This window comes from Epinephelus fuscoguttatus, linkage group LG3 (assembly GCF_011397635.1).
Source record: "Epinephelus fuscoguttatus linkage group LG3, E.fuscoguttatus.final_Chr_v1".
NCBI classification, from domain to species: Eukaryota; Metazoa; Chordata; class Actinopteri; order Perciformes; family Serranidae; genus Epinephelus; species Epinephelus fuscoguttatus.
The window spans coordinates 35,082,756-35,100,137 of record NC_064754.1 but is presented as its reverse complement, the minus strand read 5'-3'; the positions used below and the strand labels follow the sequence as shown (position 1 = coordinate 35,100,137).

The 17,382-nt window shown below is 39.8% G+C and overlaps 1 protein-coding gene across 1 annotated transcript; it reads left to right on the top strand.

Annotated features, from left to right (window-relative positions):
• Positions 1-8,014: 8,014 nt before the first annotated feature.
• Positions 8,015-15,826, top strand: LOC125884856 (C-type lectin domain family 4 member E-like). The gene is made up of 6 exons (XM_049570117.1): positions 8,015-8,218; positions 9,412-9,522; positions 9,606-9,740; positions 11,912-12,060; positions 12,223-12,323; positions 12,456-15,826. The coding sequence occupies exons 1-6, from the start codon at positions 8,074-8,076 to the stop codon at positions 12,601-12,603; spliced, it is 789 nt and encodes a 262-aa protein (XP_049426074.1). The 5' UTR covers positions 8,015-8,073; the 3' UTR covers positions 12,604-15,826.
• The last annotated feature ends 1,556 nt before the right edge of the window (positions 15,827-17,382 follow it).

Genomic DNA, 17,382 nt, shown 5'->3' with positions numbered 1-17,382 from the left:
AGGGCTCAGGATGTGAAGTCTGAAACATTACACAACCTCGGACCTACAACTCTTTAATGTAACACTTCATTTGCCAGAACAAAAACAGTTTAAGAACATATAAATGTAATTTGTGGAAAACAGGGAAAACAGGGGGAATTTACACAGGTACTTTACTTTGTAAAATGCTTTTTGTATCTTGGTATAAAACTGTTCTGAAGTGGTTACTTTTCATGGATATACAGGATATACACTGTGAAAATGACCTTCATGCTCAATACAATTATTTTTGGGAAAAGCAATTTAAGAATTTAAACAAGAAGTACTTTACTTTGTAAAATGCTTTTTTTGTATCTTGGTATAAAACTGTCTGAAGTGGTTACTTTTCATGGATATACAGTTGGGTGCATGGTATAATGGTCTCTCACATTGGATCCTGAAAGAAACACAAATACTTATAAATGTGCAAGAGATAAAACACTGCTGAAAATTATTGTTGACTTTTGAATGTTTTCACAACTAAAAAAATCTTCCAGTTTAAATTCTTACCTTTGATCATTAGACTGGTGTCCATCTTTGAAGTCAATAGGTCGAAACAAAGACCGATCACTCTTAAAGGACACACAGCTGGGTTCAGGTCCAGGAGAGTCTGGTCTATCATGTTGGATCCTGATTGAATCAGATACAATCAAAATGTTTACATGCACAATATATTACAGTTTTTGTCCTTATTCTGAAAAAGACAATATTCCTACTATGTTGTTTACATGACTATTAAAAAGGAATACTCCACTAATACTCCCATTTACATGCATCCGTGCCTACTTTACATGATCTAGCATGTTGTTCATCACATTAACATATGGAAAAGTGGAACGACTGGAGCCGCTTGTCATTTTGCTTCTTTCCATCAAGATAGAATTTTTTCACAGCTTTCTTTGAATCAGATCAAAATGTTCACATTAACATATGGAAAAGTGGAACGACTGGAGCCGCTTGTCATTTTGCTTCTTTCCATCAAGATAGAATTTTTTCACAGTTTCCCACCAGTGGCGAACTTGTTGGACCATGTGAACACAACCTCTCTATCATTCTTTCAACCACCTTCTTGAAAAGGTTGGTGTTGTGATATTTAAACATATGCAAAAACCTGTTGATATCCAAGTCTTTCATAATAATAATTTACAAGTAGGTGTGTTTCTCCTCCCATTCAGAAATGTTGGCTTTTCTCTTGTTGGTGAGTTGGCTTGTGTACAACATATCCATGACAACGCACAGAGCTGATTGTAAACAGACAAGAAGACATGTGTTTAGATGCATATTCTCAATGCGCTGTACACATGTCCAAATAATGCTATTGAAACCTGTATAATACTGACATGTTCCATGTCTTAATTGGGACAATCCAAATGGAATATGCTGTTTACATGACCCATAGCAAAGTAACAATATTGTCATATTTGGAATAATATGGGAATATGAGGCTGCATGTAAATGTATCCAGCAATAAATGAACAGGTGCACTGATAGTCTACTGAAAATTATGTTGAATTTAGATTTTTTTTTTAACAAAAAAACATATCTTTCAGCTTAAATTCTTACCTTTGATCATGGGAATGGTGTCCATTTTTGAAGTCAATAGGTCGAAACAAAGACCGGTCACTTTTTAAGGACACACAGCTGGGTTCAGATCCAGGAGAGTCTGGTCTTTCATGTTGGATCCTGATAGAATCAGAAACGTTGATAAATGTATAGGTGCTATGTTGAATTTTATGTGTTCCACAAAAACAAAAAAAACATCTGGTTTAAATTCTTACATTTGATTATTCGACTGGTGTCCATCTTTGAAGTCAATAGGTCGAAACAAAGACCGGTCACTCTTGAAAGACACACAGCTGAGTTCAGATCCAAGAGAGTCTGGTCTCTCATGTTGGATCCTGATAGAATCAGATACACTGATAAATGAACAGGTGCACTGAAATTCTTCTGGTGAAAATTATGTTGAATTTTGAGTGTTTCATAACAAAAGTAACTTCAGGTTTGAATTCTTACCTTTGATCATCAGAATGGTGTCCTTTTTTGAGATCAAAGGGTGGAAACATAGACCGGTCACTCTTGAAGGACACACAGCTGGGTTCAGACTGGTCTCTCATTTTGGATCCTGATCAGTCACAAACACTGATTAATGAACACACTGAAATTCTGCTGAAAGTTATTTGTGTGTTCATGTTTTAATAATAATAAATTGAGATAAATAATTACTTGTGATGGATGACATCAGGCTGATGATGTGATCATCAGTCTGATGTCCATCTTTGAGGTCAATAGGTCGAGCCATTGACCGGTCACTTTTGATGGACACACAGCTGGGTCAGGTCCAGGTTCAGGTTCAGGTTCAGGTTCAGGTCCAGGTTCAGGTTCAGCTTCAGCTTCAGGTTCAGGTCCAGTATAGACTGGTCTGTGCTCCTGCTCTGGGCTTCAACACAACACACACAGATCTTTGAGTGTCAATAATGATGGTGGAGTAATTTGAGTGCTGAGCTCCGACGTGGAGAAGAGTCATGGAGAGTAGAGATCCTTTTCCCCCCTCTGAGTTTTGGTTTGGCTGACAGGGTGGGCAGACTGACACTGCTGAACTGATACTTCAGTACCGACAAGCTACTCATTTGGTTTTGATTCCTTTAAAAATATGTTGATATTGAAATTATAAAAATCCAAAATGTGGGTGGCTGCATCAGAACTTAGGGCACATAGTTAGCACATGCAGGAGTATGCACAGTCACAGACTTTCACATTAAACATGAGAGAGTGGCAGAAAAGAAATGTAGCGTGGTGTGGCGCTACAGTTCACCTGTAGATAAAAATATAGCAAGAAACACTATTTTCAACAAGAAAGTGCCTCACAGCAGCAACACAAGCATCCTCTTCAAACATTTAAAAACAACAAGGCTGAACAGAAATAAGAAGATGCTCAAACATCCAAGTCTCCTGCACCACCCTCTGTCTGACAAAAGTATTCAGAGGGGAAAAATATATCCAGCCACAGGTAGGTGGCAGAGGTTATGCTTCTGCCACGTTTGTCTATCCATTTAAAAAATGACCAGTATCGGTATCTGTATTTAAATTGTTAAAACTGTAACAAAAATTAAAAAAATATATATATATATTTTCAAAAATCGTAAAAAAATGTCTTAATGTGTAACCCTGAACCTGTGCTACATCCTGAAAAACAAAGTGCATTTGGGGAATTTATGGGTGCCAAAAGAAAGTCAAGGTCTGTGTCTCTAAATCTTTAAATCTATCTTTGAATATTTAAATTATGACAAAAGTTTAACAGAGAGTTCACATTTTCTATCCCCTTTTCAGGCCCCTGAAGGCTGAGGGACCCTGAGACCCTGACCACTAAGTTCCTGCCCACCCTGGGCTGACTCTGATCCATCTAGAAAGGAAGTTATAGCCTCTGGGACAGTTGAGACCTGGACTGTGCTAAACAGTCTTTAGTGAAACCGGGTTAGTCTCAGTGTTGGAAGATGGCTTCATTTAAGCACTTAACACTTCATCTATGCACTTAACTTAAGAGTATGACAGTTTCCATCCTTATCATTTGCAAAACAGGATGTACATCGTACCATTAGAATCAAACAATGGATTACCTGCAAAAGTCTGTAACTTGCTCAGAATCCTTAGTTTATCTCTCAAAAGCAAAATCTTGTGTCAATAAACATGCCCTCAGAACACTAGTTTATAAGTAAGATAGTTAAAATGCTAGATTTAACAGTACAAGGTTCACATTACTGTATGTGAGAGATTGACTGCAAGAAATGGGGCAGAGTTCACATTCACAAAGACCAAGTCACTGAAAAGAAAAGAAAATGACAGGACTGTTTTACAGCACTGCATAGCATAAATGAAAAAAATATAGAAATATATACAGTACATAGGAAACATCTCTAAGTCAGAACTGTACATGCTCTATGGGGAATTTATGGGGAATTACAACGCAGTGTTTCTATACATGCTGACATTCCTGTCTGCTGAGCCACAGATTCTTACCCACATCAAGACAGAAATCTTCCCTGCAACGCAGCAGAAAGGATTTTTTGGAATGTCTTACCTGTGAGAAAAAATGCACCTGAGAGCTACTTTAGAGAAGCATTTTAGAGAACTAGTTGATCATTGGTTGGTCTAATGTGTCACACATTGCCCAAAGAAGTATTTTTGAGGATTTCAATTCTGTTCTAAATAATGTACCAAAGAGACTGAGAAAAACTGTAACAGTGAAAAGATGTAAACACTTAAGTCAAGTCAATCAAAGCTGTCAGACCAGTTCAGACACATTTTCCCCTGAGGAAACCTCAGATTACCATTAAACCATTGTCGATTCTACTTAAGAAACAGTAACAACATTACATATAAGTCTTTCTGAAATTATTGTGGCGAAACTCGGAAAGAAATTTGACAACATATTTCAAATAGATATTTTGAATGAGCCAATGGGCATCAAGAAACATTTCTACTGTACAGTTAAACAGTGATACAGCACAACATAATCAAAGTGATCCTGAGTATCAAACATTTACAGATTCCTCTGGTAGGATTCTCACCTGCTGAACTCACTTCAGGTCAGTTTACAGACACAGTCCTCCTTCATGTGCTGGGGAAACACTGGGAGAGAAGAGGTTGCTCATTTCTTTCTCGTCAGTCCTGGTGTTCTGTGTATTGTATGTAAGATCAAATCTAAAGAAACCTCAGGGTGACATCAAGACCAGTCTAACCAGTAGTAGAAACCCAGCCAGTGTCAGAGAAATCGCACATCAGATGATGTAGTTCCACTCTGTCCACTAGATGGCGAGAACTAACCATCTAATGAAATAAAGATCAGCTCAGAACTGAAAGATACAATGAAGCTGTAGCATGGATCACTACAGTAATTTGGACATATTGTTTGTTATAAGGCAGATCCCCAGGCGAGGCCCTTCACTCTTTACTACCTCTTCATCACCAATATAGAAAGCAGGTTCAATTGTGGATTGCACACAAAATTTTGAACTGTTCGGAGCATTTCGACCAAAAAAGAAAATTGGTTAGTAACCTGAAAAGTTGGTTCCCAGCCTGAACCAAAAAATAGCAGGTTTTCAGTTCAGTTCAGCTTTATTAGTCACTTAGTAACACTGGGTACATTCATGTGAAATTCTTAGTCTGGAAAGCTCCACCAATAAAAAAACAAAGACAAAACAAAGACAGCACCTTAAAACCAAGTCTAAAAACAATCAGTACTACCTAAAACAAATTGATAATCTATAAAAACAGGACTAGTACATCACTCTAGTAAGGTGCATAATGCTGTGTTATTGCACAGCTACTGTTTCCTGTCTGATGGCCTGGGGGATAAGACTGTTTCTCAGTCTGCTTGTTCGTGTTTTAGGATTCTGTATCCTTTCACCCGTTGGGACTACAGGGGGTGAAGTGACTGTTGTGGGGGTGGGGTCCTTGATGATTCTCAGGGCTTTGCTGAGGCAGCGCTGGGTGTACAGGTCCTCCAGACTGGGCAGCTCGCATCCGGTGATCTTTTTGGCCGTGCGAACCACCCTCCTCAGTGCTGACCGATTACTGACGGTACAGTTGGCATACCAGGAGGTGAAGCTGCTTGTCAGGAGGCTCTCAATTGTGCCTCTGTAGAAGTCCCTGATGATCTGGGGCCTCATGCTGAATTTCTTCAGGCATCGGAGGCCATAGAGGCGCTGTTGGGCCTACTTGACGACTGCGGTGACGTGGCAGTCCCAGGTCAGGTCCTCCTCGATATTCACCCCCAGATATTTAAAGGGTCCACCCTCTCCACCATTGAGCCATTGATGGTGAGAGATGGTCGGGCCTCCTTCCTCCTCCTGAAGTCAACAATGACCTCCTTGGTCTTTTTGACATTCAGGGAGAGGTGGTTGTCTCTGCACCACTGCTCCAGGTTGGTCACCTCCCTCCTGTAGCCAGACTCATCCCCACCGGAGATCAGCCCCACCACTGCTGTGTCATCCGCAAACTTCACAACGTGGTTTGATGTGGGCTGGTCTGGCAGTGGGGTCAAACCTGGCAATGAAAGAGTTATAATCCTCAGGAAAAGTGGAAGTGACATTTGGGATTTGTTGTGACTTTCCCCTATAGTCAGCTATGGCTTCAAGCCCCTGTCATAGGTGACTACTTTCTCTGACCTGAAGTGTGAACTGTGATGACATCAGTGGGCATGTTATATTCAACAGGTTGGACAGAGAGAATGAAGTCTTGCACGTAATAGTCTTCTACATGTCCTTATCATAAATAGTTGGTCCATGCTTGTTTTTTTTGTTGTTGATAAAACTAATGTAACTAATAACAGTTCACAGATTATCAATGCAATCTGTCATCTTACTGCTTCTGTCCATTGTGCATTGTACAACACTCTGTTGATGGCACATTCTTGATTACCATGATTCTTCTGCAAAACCGGTAGAAACACAGGTTGGTTTGCTGGATAGCACCAAGGTTACAAGAATCCTGCATGGAACCGGTTTGAGAACTAGATTTAATTTGGTAGAAAAGGGATGTCTGTTTCTCAGTCCTGGTTTCTATCAAAAGGGGGTGAGAAACCCCAGAACCTTAGGCTGCCACACCTCTTTTCATTTAAACCTCTTCTCAAAACAGACTTTGGCTCTCAAGTACTTTATTTAAAGGTATTTTTACTCATTTGTCATTAGACTTTGTACCTTTGTTTTAAAAGGTGTTATAGAGATACAATGTTTTTTTTTAACATCACATCTAATGGTGCTTCTGCTTCTGATAATACGGGTAAAATAACAGCTACTGGGACTGAGAGGTCAGAGGTCAGGGTGGAGTAGCTGTATCTAAGCGTAGTTGTGTGTGCACTCCTGTGAGGATAGTGTTTGTGAGGACATACAGTATTTGTGAGGACGTTGTGAGGACATACAGTATTTGTGAGGACGTTGTGTGGCTACAGTATTTGTGAGGACGTTGTGAGGACATACAGTATTTGTGAGGACGTTGTGTGGCTACAGTATTTGTGAGGACGTTGTGTGGCAACAGTATTTGTGAGGATGTTGTGAGGACATACAATATTTGCGAGGACATTGTGAGGACATACAGTATTTGTGAGGACCTTTTGTGTTAAAACAGTGTTGTGTATTGTAAATTGCAGGCTCTGTTGGACAGCAGTGGAACGTGAGACTGTTTATGATGATCAATAGTGTAGGCAATAATATGTCATCTATAGACTTACATGTACTCTATGATGTGCCTCATGTGTTGTGTTTAAAATAAAATGTGGATAAAATATGTTGTAGCCCATTAACAGTGAAGATCACTGATCACTGAGTGTTTCCCGAGGAAAATAAAATATTGTAAAGTTACCTCCAATATCAAAATACATTTTAATACACAGTATTTTATTTGAACTCTCAAAAAAACTTTTCCAATAGATGCCTCTATAGAAAGACCTTGACATCATTCATAAAAATGACCCATCCTTCTGTACAGTTTGAGAAAGTCATTCCCTACCTCAGGTACAAGTGGTGACGTGAGATGAAAAAAATTCACCTGAGCCAGAGTGAAAAGTATGAGGTAATTACTCCAACAAGTACAATTAACTCAAAATGTTACTTGAGCAGGTGTAAGAGAGTAGGTGTGTGTTAATAAGACATTGTGCTGCTGTCAGAGAACTGTCAGTTGAATTAAACAGTGGTTTTAGTTGTATAAAGGACCTACTGTTTATTAATGTGTGCAGAGATGTGTATATACAGGTGCAATACACATTTTTTTATACATACATGTTTAATGACTTTGAGCAGTGGTCAGTTACTGGAAGTGTGAGATTCAAAAATCCTATCTTGCTGCAGTAGCGTAACCAAAATGGAAAGCACCTCCATGCATCTACAAGAAAAACCATGACCATCATCCAACCAGCCCTCAGTTTCCTGTTCAGTCACATGTACTTACACTTCTGTGTTAGCACTGCCTTCTCAGTAGAACCACAGTTTAGATGATTATCATTTCTTACTTCTGCTTTAGGCACCTCAGGACCAAACTGAACCGTCAATACAGCTGAAAATCATGGATCAACAAAATATCTACATGAATGTAAAGAGACCAAGAGGTAATCCTGGCAAAAGGAAGAATTTGGTCAAAGGTTTCAAAAGTGTTTATGAGAATGAAGATAGGATCCAAACTCTCGAGCTGAACAGAACTGGACCTGCAGGTAATGAAAACATGCACGGAGGTACACATACTACACATACACATATTGACTGCAGGGTTGTTGTGAATATTCTTTACGCACACACAAACACTGAACAGATTTTAAAATAATTCAGGTGAACGAAACAAAGACTTCAATGAGAAACCATAGTGTAAAGTGGGGGACGGAGAGAGCAAAGAAGTTAACCACAGCACTGAGTTTGTGTTTTTAATATACTCTGTTGTTCCCATGAGACCAAATTTTTCTGAAACTTCATAGCGATTCTGCCTCTGGGAAATATTATCAGGGATCATGCAACTGATTATTATTACTATGTTGATGACACACAAATATACATTTCCACATCACCCACAATCTCTCTCCCATCATGAAGTGGTAGTGGTAGGGAGGATACACAGGCATTTGGTGTGAATAGGGAACAAACTGGAGTCTTTCACAGTCAGTCAGAACATGTGTGAATGTAGCACTTGTTTTTTGGCATATTAATTAGTTGGTTGTAGAAGATATTTGACTTTACTGTTGGTTGACTGTAGAAACATTAGCTCTTGATGAAATACAGAAATGTGATTGTGACAGAAATCCTTGGACATGTCACTGCTGTGTGTTAGGGATATGACTGATGAATTCATGTCTAAAGTGTTTTGAGTGAGTTACACTTTGACACAGATTACTTGATGTGATCATTTTAGCTAACATTCAGAATTGTAACTGTGCTTAAAAGGATGTATTTGTATTGCTGTTACATAATACTCTCTCATCTTATTATCTTAACCAAAAAGAAAAAAAAAGCTTTCAGCTACACGCCCACCAGCTGCTTGTTTTCTCATGGTAACATCTGCCACAGTGACTACATTCCACTACTCACACAACAACACCACTGACAAAGCTGAAAGACATGTTTGATAATGATGATTGTGGAGGAACGCTTAGACCAACGTTGAACAGGTGTGGAGGGAGGGGGCTCAAAATCTGTTTGACTATCTGACAAGCAGTTCTGATGAAACATTCTGAACCTTTTAGACCGTTAGACTCTATGATGATTTTGGTCCTCACCTCTGGGACTTTTTGTCAGAGAAGCTGTGAGCATCCAAATTTCTTTCAAGTTCATTAAAAAAGTTTCCTCTTCAGCACAGTATTTACATTCTGTAGCAAGTCAGATCAGACTGACATGCTTCCTTTACTTTTTACGTTAGGTGCTAGAGATACTAACAGGGCAAAGAAGAGTTCCTGCAGAGGTGCTGCTGTGTTTCTGGGTCTGCTGAGTCTTCTCCTCCTGGCTGGACTCATAACTATGATTTTCCTATGTGAGTGCTCTGTTAGCATGCAGATAAAACACTAAGCAGGTGATGCTGGTTAATAGTAATTGTTGTTTATGTGGCAAACACAGACACCAAAGGCGTCTCTGAGTGGGTTCAGCTGCAGACCAGTTACAACAATTTGTCTGCAGAGAGAGACCAGTTGCAGAAAAGATTTGAAGCCATAACCAAGGACAAAAATGATCTGCAGACAAAACTCCTCTCAGGTAATCCATTCTTACTTCTTGTGGGTCTAGGTTCATCTGTTTAAAATTCAAAATTGAATCTTTGTACTTTGCTGGGAATTCAACTTTTCTGTGCATGAGTAAAAGTAGATTTTATGAGTGTTTTTTATTTTTTTTATTTCACTCATCTTCGTGGCACATGACGCTCGACTCGACTGTGTTTACCAGCAGCTGTCACTGGTTGTTGGCCATGAAGCGGTCAGTGTGGGTAATGGCTGCCCACGGTGGTTGATGTGGCTCAGATCACCATGCAGTTCACTGTGGGTGACTCCACATTACACAGTGTCACTTTCAGACTAATGTGATAACTGATGGATTTTTATGAAATGTGAGGATTTGTTGAGGATTTTTTTGCTTCTTTATCCCAAGAGAATGAACCCATTCGCCTGTGACAACCCAGTGACCTTTCCTTTCATACCGCCTTGCAAACTTTACATTTTTGGAGCAAAGTCATCAGTATGTTGTTCATTCTATCCAAATGTTTTCACAAGCAATGAAAATGATTCTAGCTTGAAGACATCACTTGCAGGGTATTATCCTCTCTACACTTATTACGCATGTTATTTCTATGTAAATGTTATTTACTGAAAGGACCAACATGAAAAAGAACATTTCAGGTCATTGTGTTTCAGCCGTGGATGGATTTTGAGACAATAGCTCCCTGGGCACAGACAAGTAGATGCCCCCCACCTCTCCTACATATGTGCGAGACCACAGACTGAGAGAAACATTTCCAGGATCTTCGTGGTCATTTTGTGCCTTTTTATAGTCATGTTGAGTCTATTTGTAGTCCCTTTTCATCTCTTTATGGCTATTTTGTCTCTCTTTGTTGACTTCTTAAAGACTTTCTTCAAACAGAGGCTCTTATCTGGCTGGCTTCTTCAGGAATATCTTAATGGCTTCAACACTCAATTTCATCCATCTAGGATTTTATGCAAGCAAAATGATGGCAAAGCAATGTGTAAAAGAACAGGAGGCACTGGCTCAATTAGAATTATATGCAGAATTGTAAGCTACTGTTTGTAAACGCGCTCGCCAGTGAAAGTGAAAGTCCTATTCAGCGTTTTGCCCATAGACTGTGAAAATAAAGTTTTGCCTCACTGCACTGTGTCTTGTGGATGCCTGCTGCTTACAGTCTGACACCTGGTTGCTACCTTTTTATATAGCCCTGACCTCACCTGCGCACCATGAGACAACAAGGGAGGCTGAACTTCCCCTAAAATTTCATAGAAGAAATGGTCAAATATGCACTATTGAATTTACATTAAAATAAGTTCATTTTTTTAAAAATACATTTTCAAACGCGACCTCCCTGTCATACATTCTCGTGTCAGCACGGTGGACACGTAGCCTCCAAGCATTCCTATGAGACAGCACTGAGCAGGTTTTTTCATGCAGCAAAGCAAGACAGTCATTGGATAAATGTTACAAATTCGTCACTCCCAGGGAGGCTCAGCTTTCCTGGGACCTAATGGAGTGGTAGCCTGGAGAGGATGCTCGGTGTATGCATGATGATTGGAGGAATTGTCTAAAAGGCTGAACCCCTTTGTGATTGACAGCGCTTTGGAAATACGCACCGGCATCGTCGCATTTCGAGTTCAGTCCCATGCAGATATTTGTGAGTGGAGTCTTCTGACAGAGTGCCTCCCGGAGTTCCCATAAGCCGTATAGCTCATTTTCACCATTTGTACAGTACAGTTCAGGAGTTTAAACCCATGAGTGTGGTTGAAAAACGGCTTCAATTAAATGTTCCTTTTATAAGTTACTGCCTCGCTACAATATGACAAATTTTATGATGTAAACTTAAAGTGAGCTTCTGCTGTTTGAAAGACCAGCAGCTGCCACTGGGGACACAGCAATAACCATCCTGAACACAGAAAATAATAATAATAAGAAGAAAGTAAAAGAATACAGGCATAGGGCAGTCTCTGCTAAAAATAGATTGCCATACATTTCTAGCAGGTCATACGCGATGATCGAGAGGGATTACTTCTGTAAGAGTCTATACATTGTTTTTTGGAAAATCCTGCATAGTATATGTTCAAATTAACATTCAGGGGGCTCCATTCAGGCCATTATTGAAAATGGATTATTATTATCATTTATGATGTCTGTTGTTCCTGAGCGTGTGTGTGTGTGTTTTTATGCTGTAGACACAGAGAAAAACTGTTGTGACAGATGGGTGAAGCTTGGCTCCAGCTGTTACTATGTATCTACTGAACAGAAGACCTGGACGGAGAGCAGAAAGGAGTGCCAGAGCAAAGGAGCTGACCTGGTGATCATCAATAGTGAAGAGGAGCAGGTGAGAAGATCACAAATCAACATCAGTTTAGCTCTTTTATTAACCTGAGCACATAGATTGTTGGACCATGTGTGAGCTCTTGGAGGGAATATGAGGTCTCCATTGGTGTCTTATCATACAACTATCATCTCTCATACATCTTTACATGTTTTTTTCAAACAGAAATTTGTCATTAAGTTCAACAAAAGAATCTGGATTGGGCTGACTGATCAAGATGAGGAGGGCGTCTGGAAATGGGTGGACGGGACAGCTCTGACTGCAAAGTAGGCCTGCATGTACAGTGCATGAAAAAAGAAAGAATGAAAAAGAGATTTCATCGCTAAAAAAGCAACAAAATGGAAATGAAATGTGAAATTATAGAGAAAAGTTACTATTGCTTGATGATCTCCTCACAGGTACTGGTACGCTCCACAGCCTGATGATGGTGGGCAACCAGGAGTGAAAGAAGACTGTGCAGAGATGTACGTTAAAAGTTCTGATCCTTTATTAAAATGGAATGATATTCCTTGTTCACATCGTAACTACTGGGTCTGTGAGATTTAATCTGACAACCACATCACTGAGAGTTAGCCTGAAGTAAGAGAACTTCTTTAAATATTTTGTAAATTTATAAGGGGTCCTGGGCCATTACTATGAGGCAAAAAGGGGACCATGTAATGTGCTTTAAAGCTGTTAACGGTTTGATAATAGTTTGATTATGATCTGATGCATGTCTCAATGAGAGTCCTACTCTATGAATGTGGTTATCATCATTTCTACCAGTAGCTCTCTCAAGTAATAACAGAAACAAAATGTCACATCTTGTCGAAAAACCTTTGTTTCTTGTTTTTTTTTTTAGATGCAAAAATTGTTTCAATTAACCTCTGTCTAGCTGTATTTTTTTCCGTCTTTATTTGATGCATTTGTGGCTATAATAAGCACAAAGAAAAAGGGATGTTTGTCCAGGTTTCAGTGTAAAGATTGTGGTTCACACAGACAGAGGTGTAGAACATCATGGCTGCAAAAATTGGCCCCACCGTTTCTCAAAAACAATCCATCGTAGAGAATTACTTAATATTTCAGTCTAACACTATTTCTATGATGATCTAAACCCTAATTAATTAAGACCCAAATGGTGGTGGTTATGCCATAAAGGATATTGGAATGTTTGTATAATGTTTTCATTTTCCCATGATGAATAAAAAGTTTAACAACCTCAAAATACACAGAAAGTTGCAATAGATCACAGGCATTTTCTGTCATCTCAGACTCATAATTGACTGGAATTATAAATCTTTTTGCAAATTAAGGTGACCATATTGCATCAATAAAACTATCCATCTACTTGCACCCTGATGACATGATGTACTGTATATATATTTATACCTTTACTCTTACATTTTCAGTATTTTTAGTTTACGTATATCCAGGGGCTGAAATCCCAGGGGGGACAGGGGGGACATGACCTCACCTGCAGTAAAGCTGTACCCCCCTAGAATAATTTGAGACACAATTAATAATTTTTGAACAATGCAGTAGTATTTATTAAAAGGACAATGTAAGTGGTGCTCATTATAATCGCGCAATAATATGTTATTTAAATCTTAAAAGATTTAGTCCCCCCCAAGTGGTATATCCCACACTCTTTCCAACAGGCAGGGCTAGGCTGGACCTGCTGCCCACATCGCACATCACAGGGTAAGATGTACACTCACACAGACACAGTTTAACTTACACAAGTTACAACACATCCCATTTACTGTTACAACAAGCCCCAGGCCCAGGCTGATAATATAAACTGTCTGCAACATTTCTCCTGCATTGTTCAAAAGCCTACTCAATTACGAGTGCTGCTAAGCTAAAAGCTAATGATTAAGCTCAGAGTTTAGTGATAGTCAGAGAGGACAGGAGAGAAAGAAGACTATTACGCACGGTTGTGAGGTGCGCAGCGGCAGATCTCACAGCACACTGTTTATAAACCAGTTTACCAGTTTAATTGCAGGAAATGTTTAGTTGTTAGGCCATTTCTCTTAAGTATAGACATTCACTGTATATCCACTTTTCTACATGTGGCTGCTGCTGGCTTGAGTCTTGACTCTCTCGTTACCAATAACTTGCAATGCTGAGATAAATGTTTAAAGTCCAAAAAAAGTAATTTATTACGAAGAGGTCAATAAAACAGGTTTCAAAATTCAAAATACCTTGCAAACAAACAAAATATTCAGTATTATACATTGTCTTTGGTTACTTTTCTTTCAAACATTTTTTAAAGTTATGATCTCACTGCCGGTAAAAAAACGAAAACAAAAAACAGAAACGGTTTGCCAGCCAGTGACGAAGGATCCATTTCACACACCTGAGCCAGAGAATCAAGCATTTGTTGCTCATATGTATTTATTATGAATACATTTTTCATTTCTTCACCAAACGCTGTGATAATCTGAGATGTTAGAATTGTCAGAAGCTTCTTAATGCAATCTCACAGTAATAAATCGCATGTTGATACAATTTCTGTTGATATGTCATTGTTGTTTGATTCATTGACAACAGTCTGATAGGTAACATATCAGACTTTTTCAAGGACAGATAATAAAGTCCCTGCACTCGTCAACTTCACCAGCAGTGCACATTTTGTCACCGCATCACATTAGTTCTTGCCACTCCTACACTAGTGTCATCCTGTCTCACATAGAAAGAGCAATGGAACTCATCCTTCCAGATATTTTCAGCTTGCTGCTGTGATGTAGCTGATGGATGTGGCTGAGTCTTCTCCTTTGCCATGTAAAATTTCTCACAGGTGATGTCTCCAGAGGCAAACGTATTCAGACTCACATGCTGTCAAATGGACTGCCAGCCTTCTGGCCTTCAGAAACAAATTACTCTTTTAGTTTCTCACTTAGTGCCTGGGAGGGAAACACGGCAAATTTGGGCATTTGTTATAAAAGCCTAGACCTGGTGACTTGGCAGCACTTGTTGTGTCTGATAACCTGAAATTGTGCTATTCTGCTCTTATTCTGACCTTTCCTACAGCATTGGTAATCTGTAGCCTTAAAAACAAGAACAAGTTGGAAAAAGTGGTCAAGTCATGCTGTAAGATCACTGGTGTTACTTTGAATAACCTCCAGCATATGAAGAGAGGGTCATCTCTAAAGCTTGGTCTATTGTCTCAGACTCTCAACATCCCCTCCAAGTTAAGTTTCAGATGCTTCCATCAGTACGGAGGTTTTGATAACAATACCAATACAAAACAAGTTTTTACCTCACCTGTTCCGCCTCCTAAGTCTGTGATCCCGTGTTACAACACACAAAAACAAATCAGAAGAAGAAGTAGAGTTGACAGAAAAGTAACTTTGCAATGGGAACACAAATGATTTACACACTGTATTATTTTGTATTTTTTGTCTTGTGTTCACTTCAATAACAAGCATGTTATAGATTATATGCAGTGCACATAATGAGACAATAGATCTTCACAGATTAATGGGGACTGGAGCACATTACATTATTCTTGCAGTCTGAGCTGTTTATTCTTTCTCTATTAATCAATAAAAAATGAAGGTTCAACAAGACAATCATCTACCAAACACCAATTCAGTAGTGTAGTGGAGAGTTTGCGTAGGAAAATGGGGTATTCCCACCTCTTTTTCAGGCTTACAGGCCTATAAAGGAAGCTCCTATCAGCCACAAGCCATCAGAATATACAAAAGAGTATACCCACTTTGTTCTTGTGGCAGCAGAAGTAAATAAATAAAGAGTGAAATGATCAAGTTGTCTTTTGTGTAATTTAATAAAGTGATAAAAACAGAATAATAAGAGTTAGAACAGAGTCATTTCAGAGTCTATTTCAGATGAAAGGTGAGAGCTCAGACACCTGGGGCTCTAGTTTCGCAGACCGGGCGCAGCGGAGGCGCAGCACACCTGCGCTTCGCCAAATGGGTGTGGCCAGGCGGATTTTGTAAGTTTGGCACACTGTGTGCCCTGGCGCAGCTACTCCTCTGGAAGCTGATGTTTTGGTCTGGGAGGTCCAAGCTCGCAGTGTCCGAATATACGGAACTGCGAGCAGACCTCCACGGGCTGATGATGCAAAGGTAGCCTGGCAGTCTCACTCTGTTTCTTTTCTTTTGACTTTTCTAAGATGACAGATGCTGAATATATACTCCCTATCTGATGCTGTGGCTGTTTGTGGTTGGCTGAGAGGGATGTGAACTCATTAGTTTGCAGCTGTGTTAATCAAATCAGGTTGGGTTTCCATTACGCGTGCCAAACGTGCCAAACGGTGCCAATCCCCAATCCCAGTGTGACGGGACAGTCGATATAGAGATACATTTATGTGCTGATTGCAGATAGTTGCATTGAATAGTGATTTTTTGGCTATTTATTGCATTGTTAATGTGCCTGATATTGTGGAAACCTGCCTGTGAGGTTTTGGTAACGTGTGCGCACTGTCCGCCGGTCAGCCAAACTTCGGCTTACACCGGCTGCGCTCCCCCTCCGCTGACAGTAGACGTGGTTTCAGCTGGCGAGCTTTTAGCGCACCTTCGGCGAAGCCTTTTGGCACGAAACTGTCACTGCGCCAAGTTGGATCTGTCGACACCTCCCCCTGCTGCGCCGCCACACCCATCTTACCGCACCTCGGTCTGCCAAACTACCAAACTGAGCGCGCCTCGGGTTGCGCTGCTCGAAACTAGCTCTGCGCGGGGTTCGCCACCCTGCGCCGCGCTGGGAAACTAGAGCCCCTGGAGTGTCCTCTGTAGGTCTGACTAAGAATCACAGATTCAGTCACATAATATAATTAAAACTTAGAAGTGCACAGAAAAGGGAGGCAAAGGGAGGCCTCTAGTTAACTGATATCTGTCATGAGAACAGCTACAAAGCAAGCTTCTCATACACAAATGAAAACTCCCAGGACACAGTTAACTTCAGGTACAATGAAGCCTTATACACGAGGAAGCACAATACTACGTCTATAGTAATTAATTTTGATCCCATCCATCCACCTAATAGTACACCCACCTCATCGACTACCACTACACCATTGCAACAATGTACGACATACATATGATTTAGCACATAAAGTGCCACAAAATATCTCGATGCAATACAAAGTACGTCACAAAGCATACTACCATAGTCTCCAAAAGTATTGCCAACCTGCACAAATTGGCTAAGAGTTTGTTTAAAATACATCAAATTCACAGTTGATTTCATTTCTAAATTAAATTTGCTTATATTTCCATATTTCAGTTTGTCACTGATGATTTTTTCTATTATTGTGACAATCAGTTTTTATTCAGAATGGTTTCAAATATGAACGTCTTAGCTCTGCTGCATGCAAAAGCACAT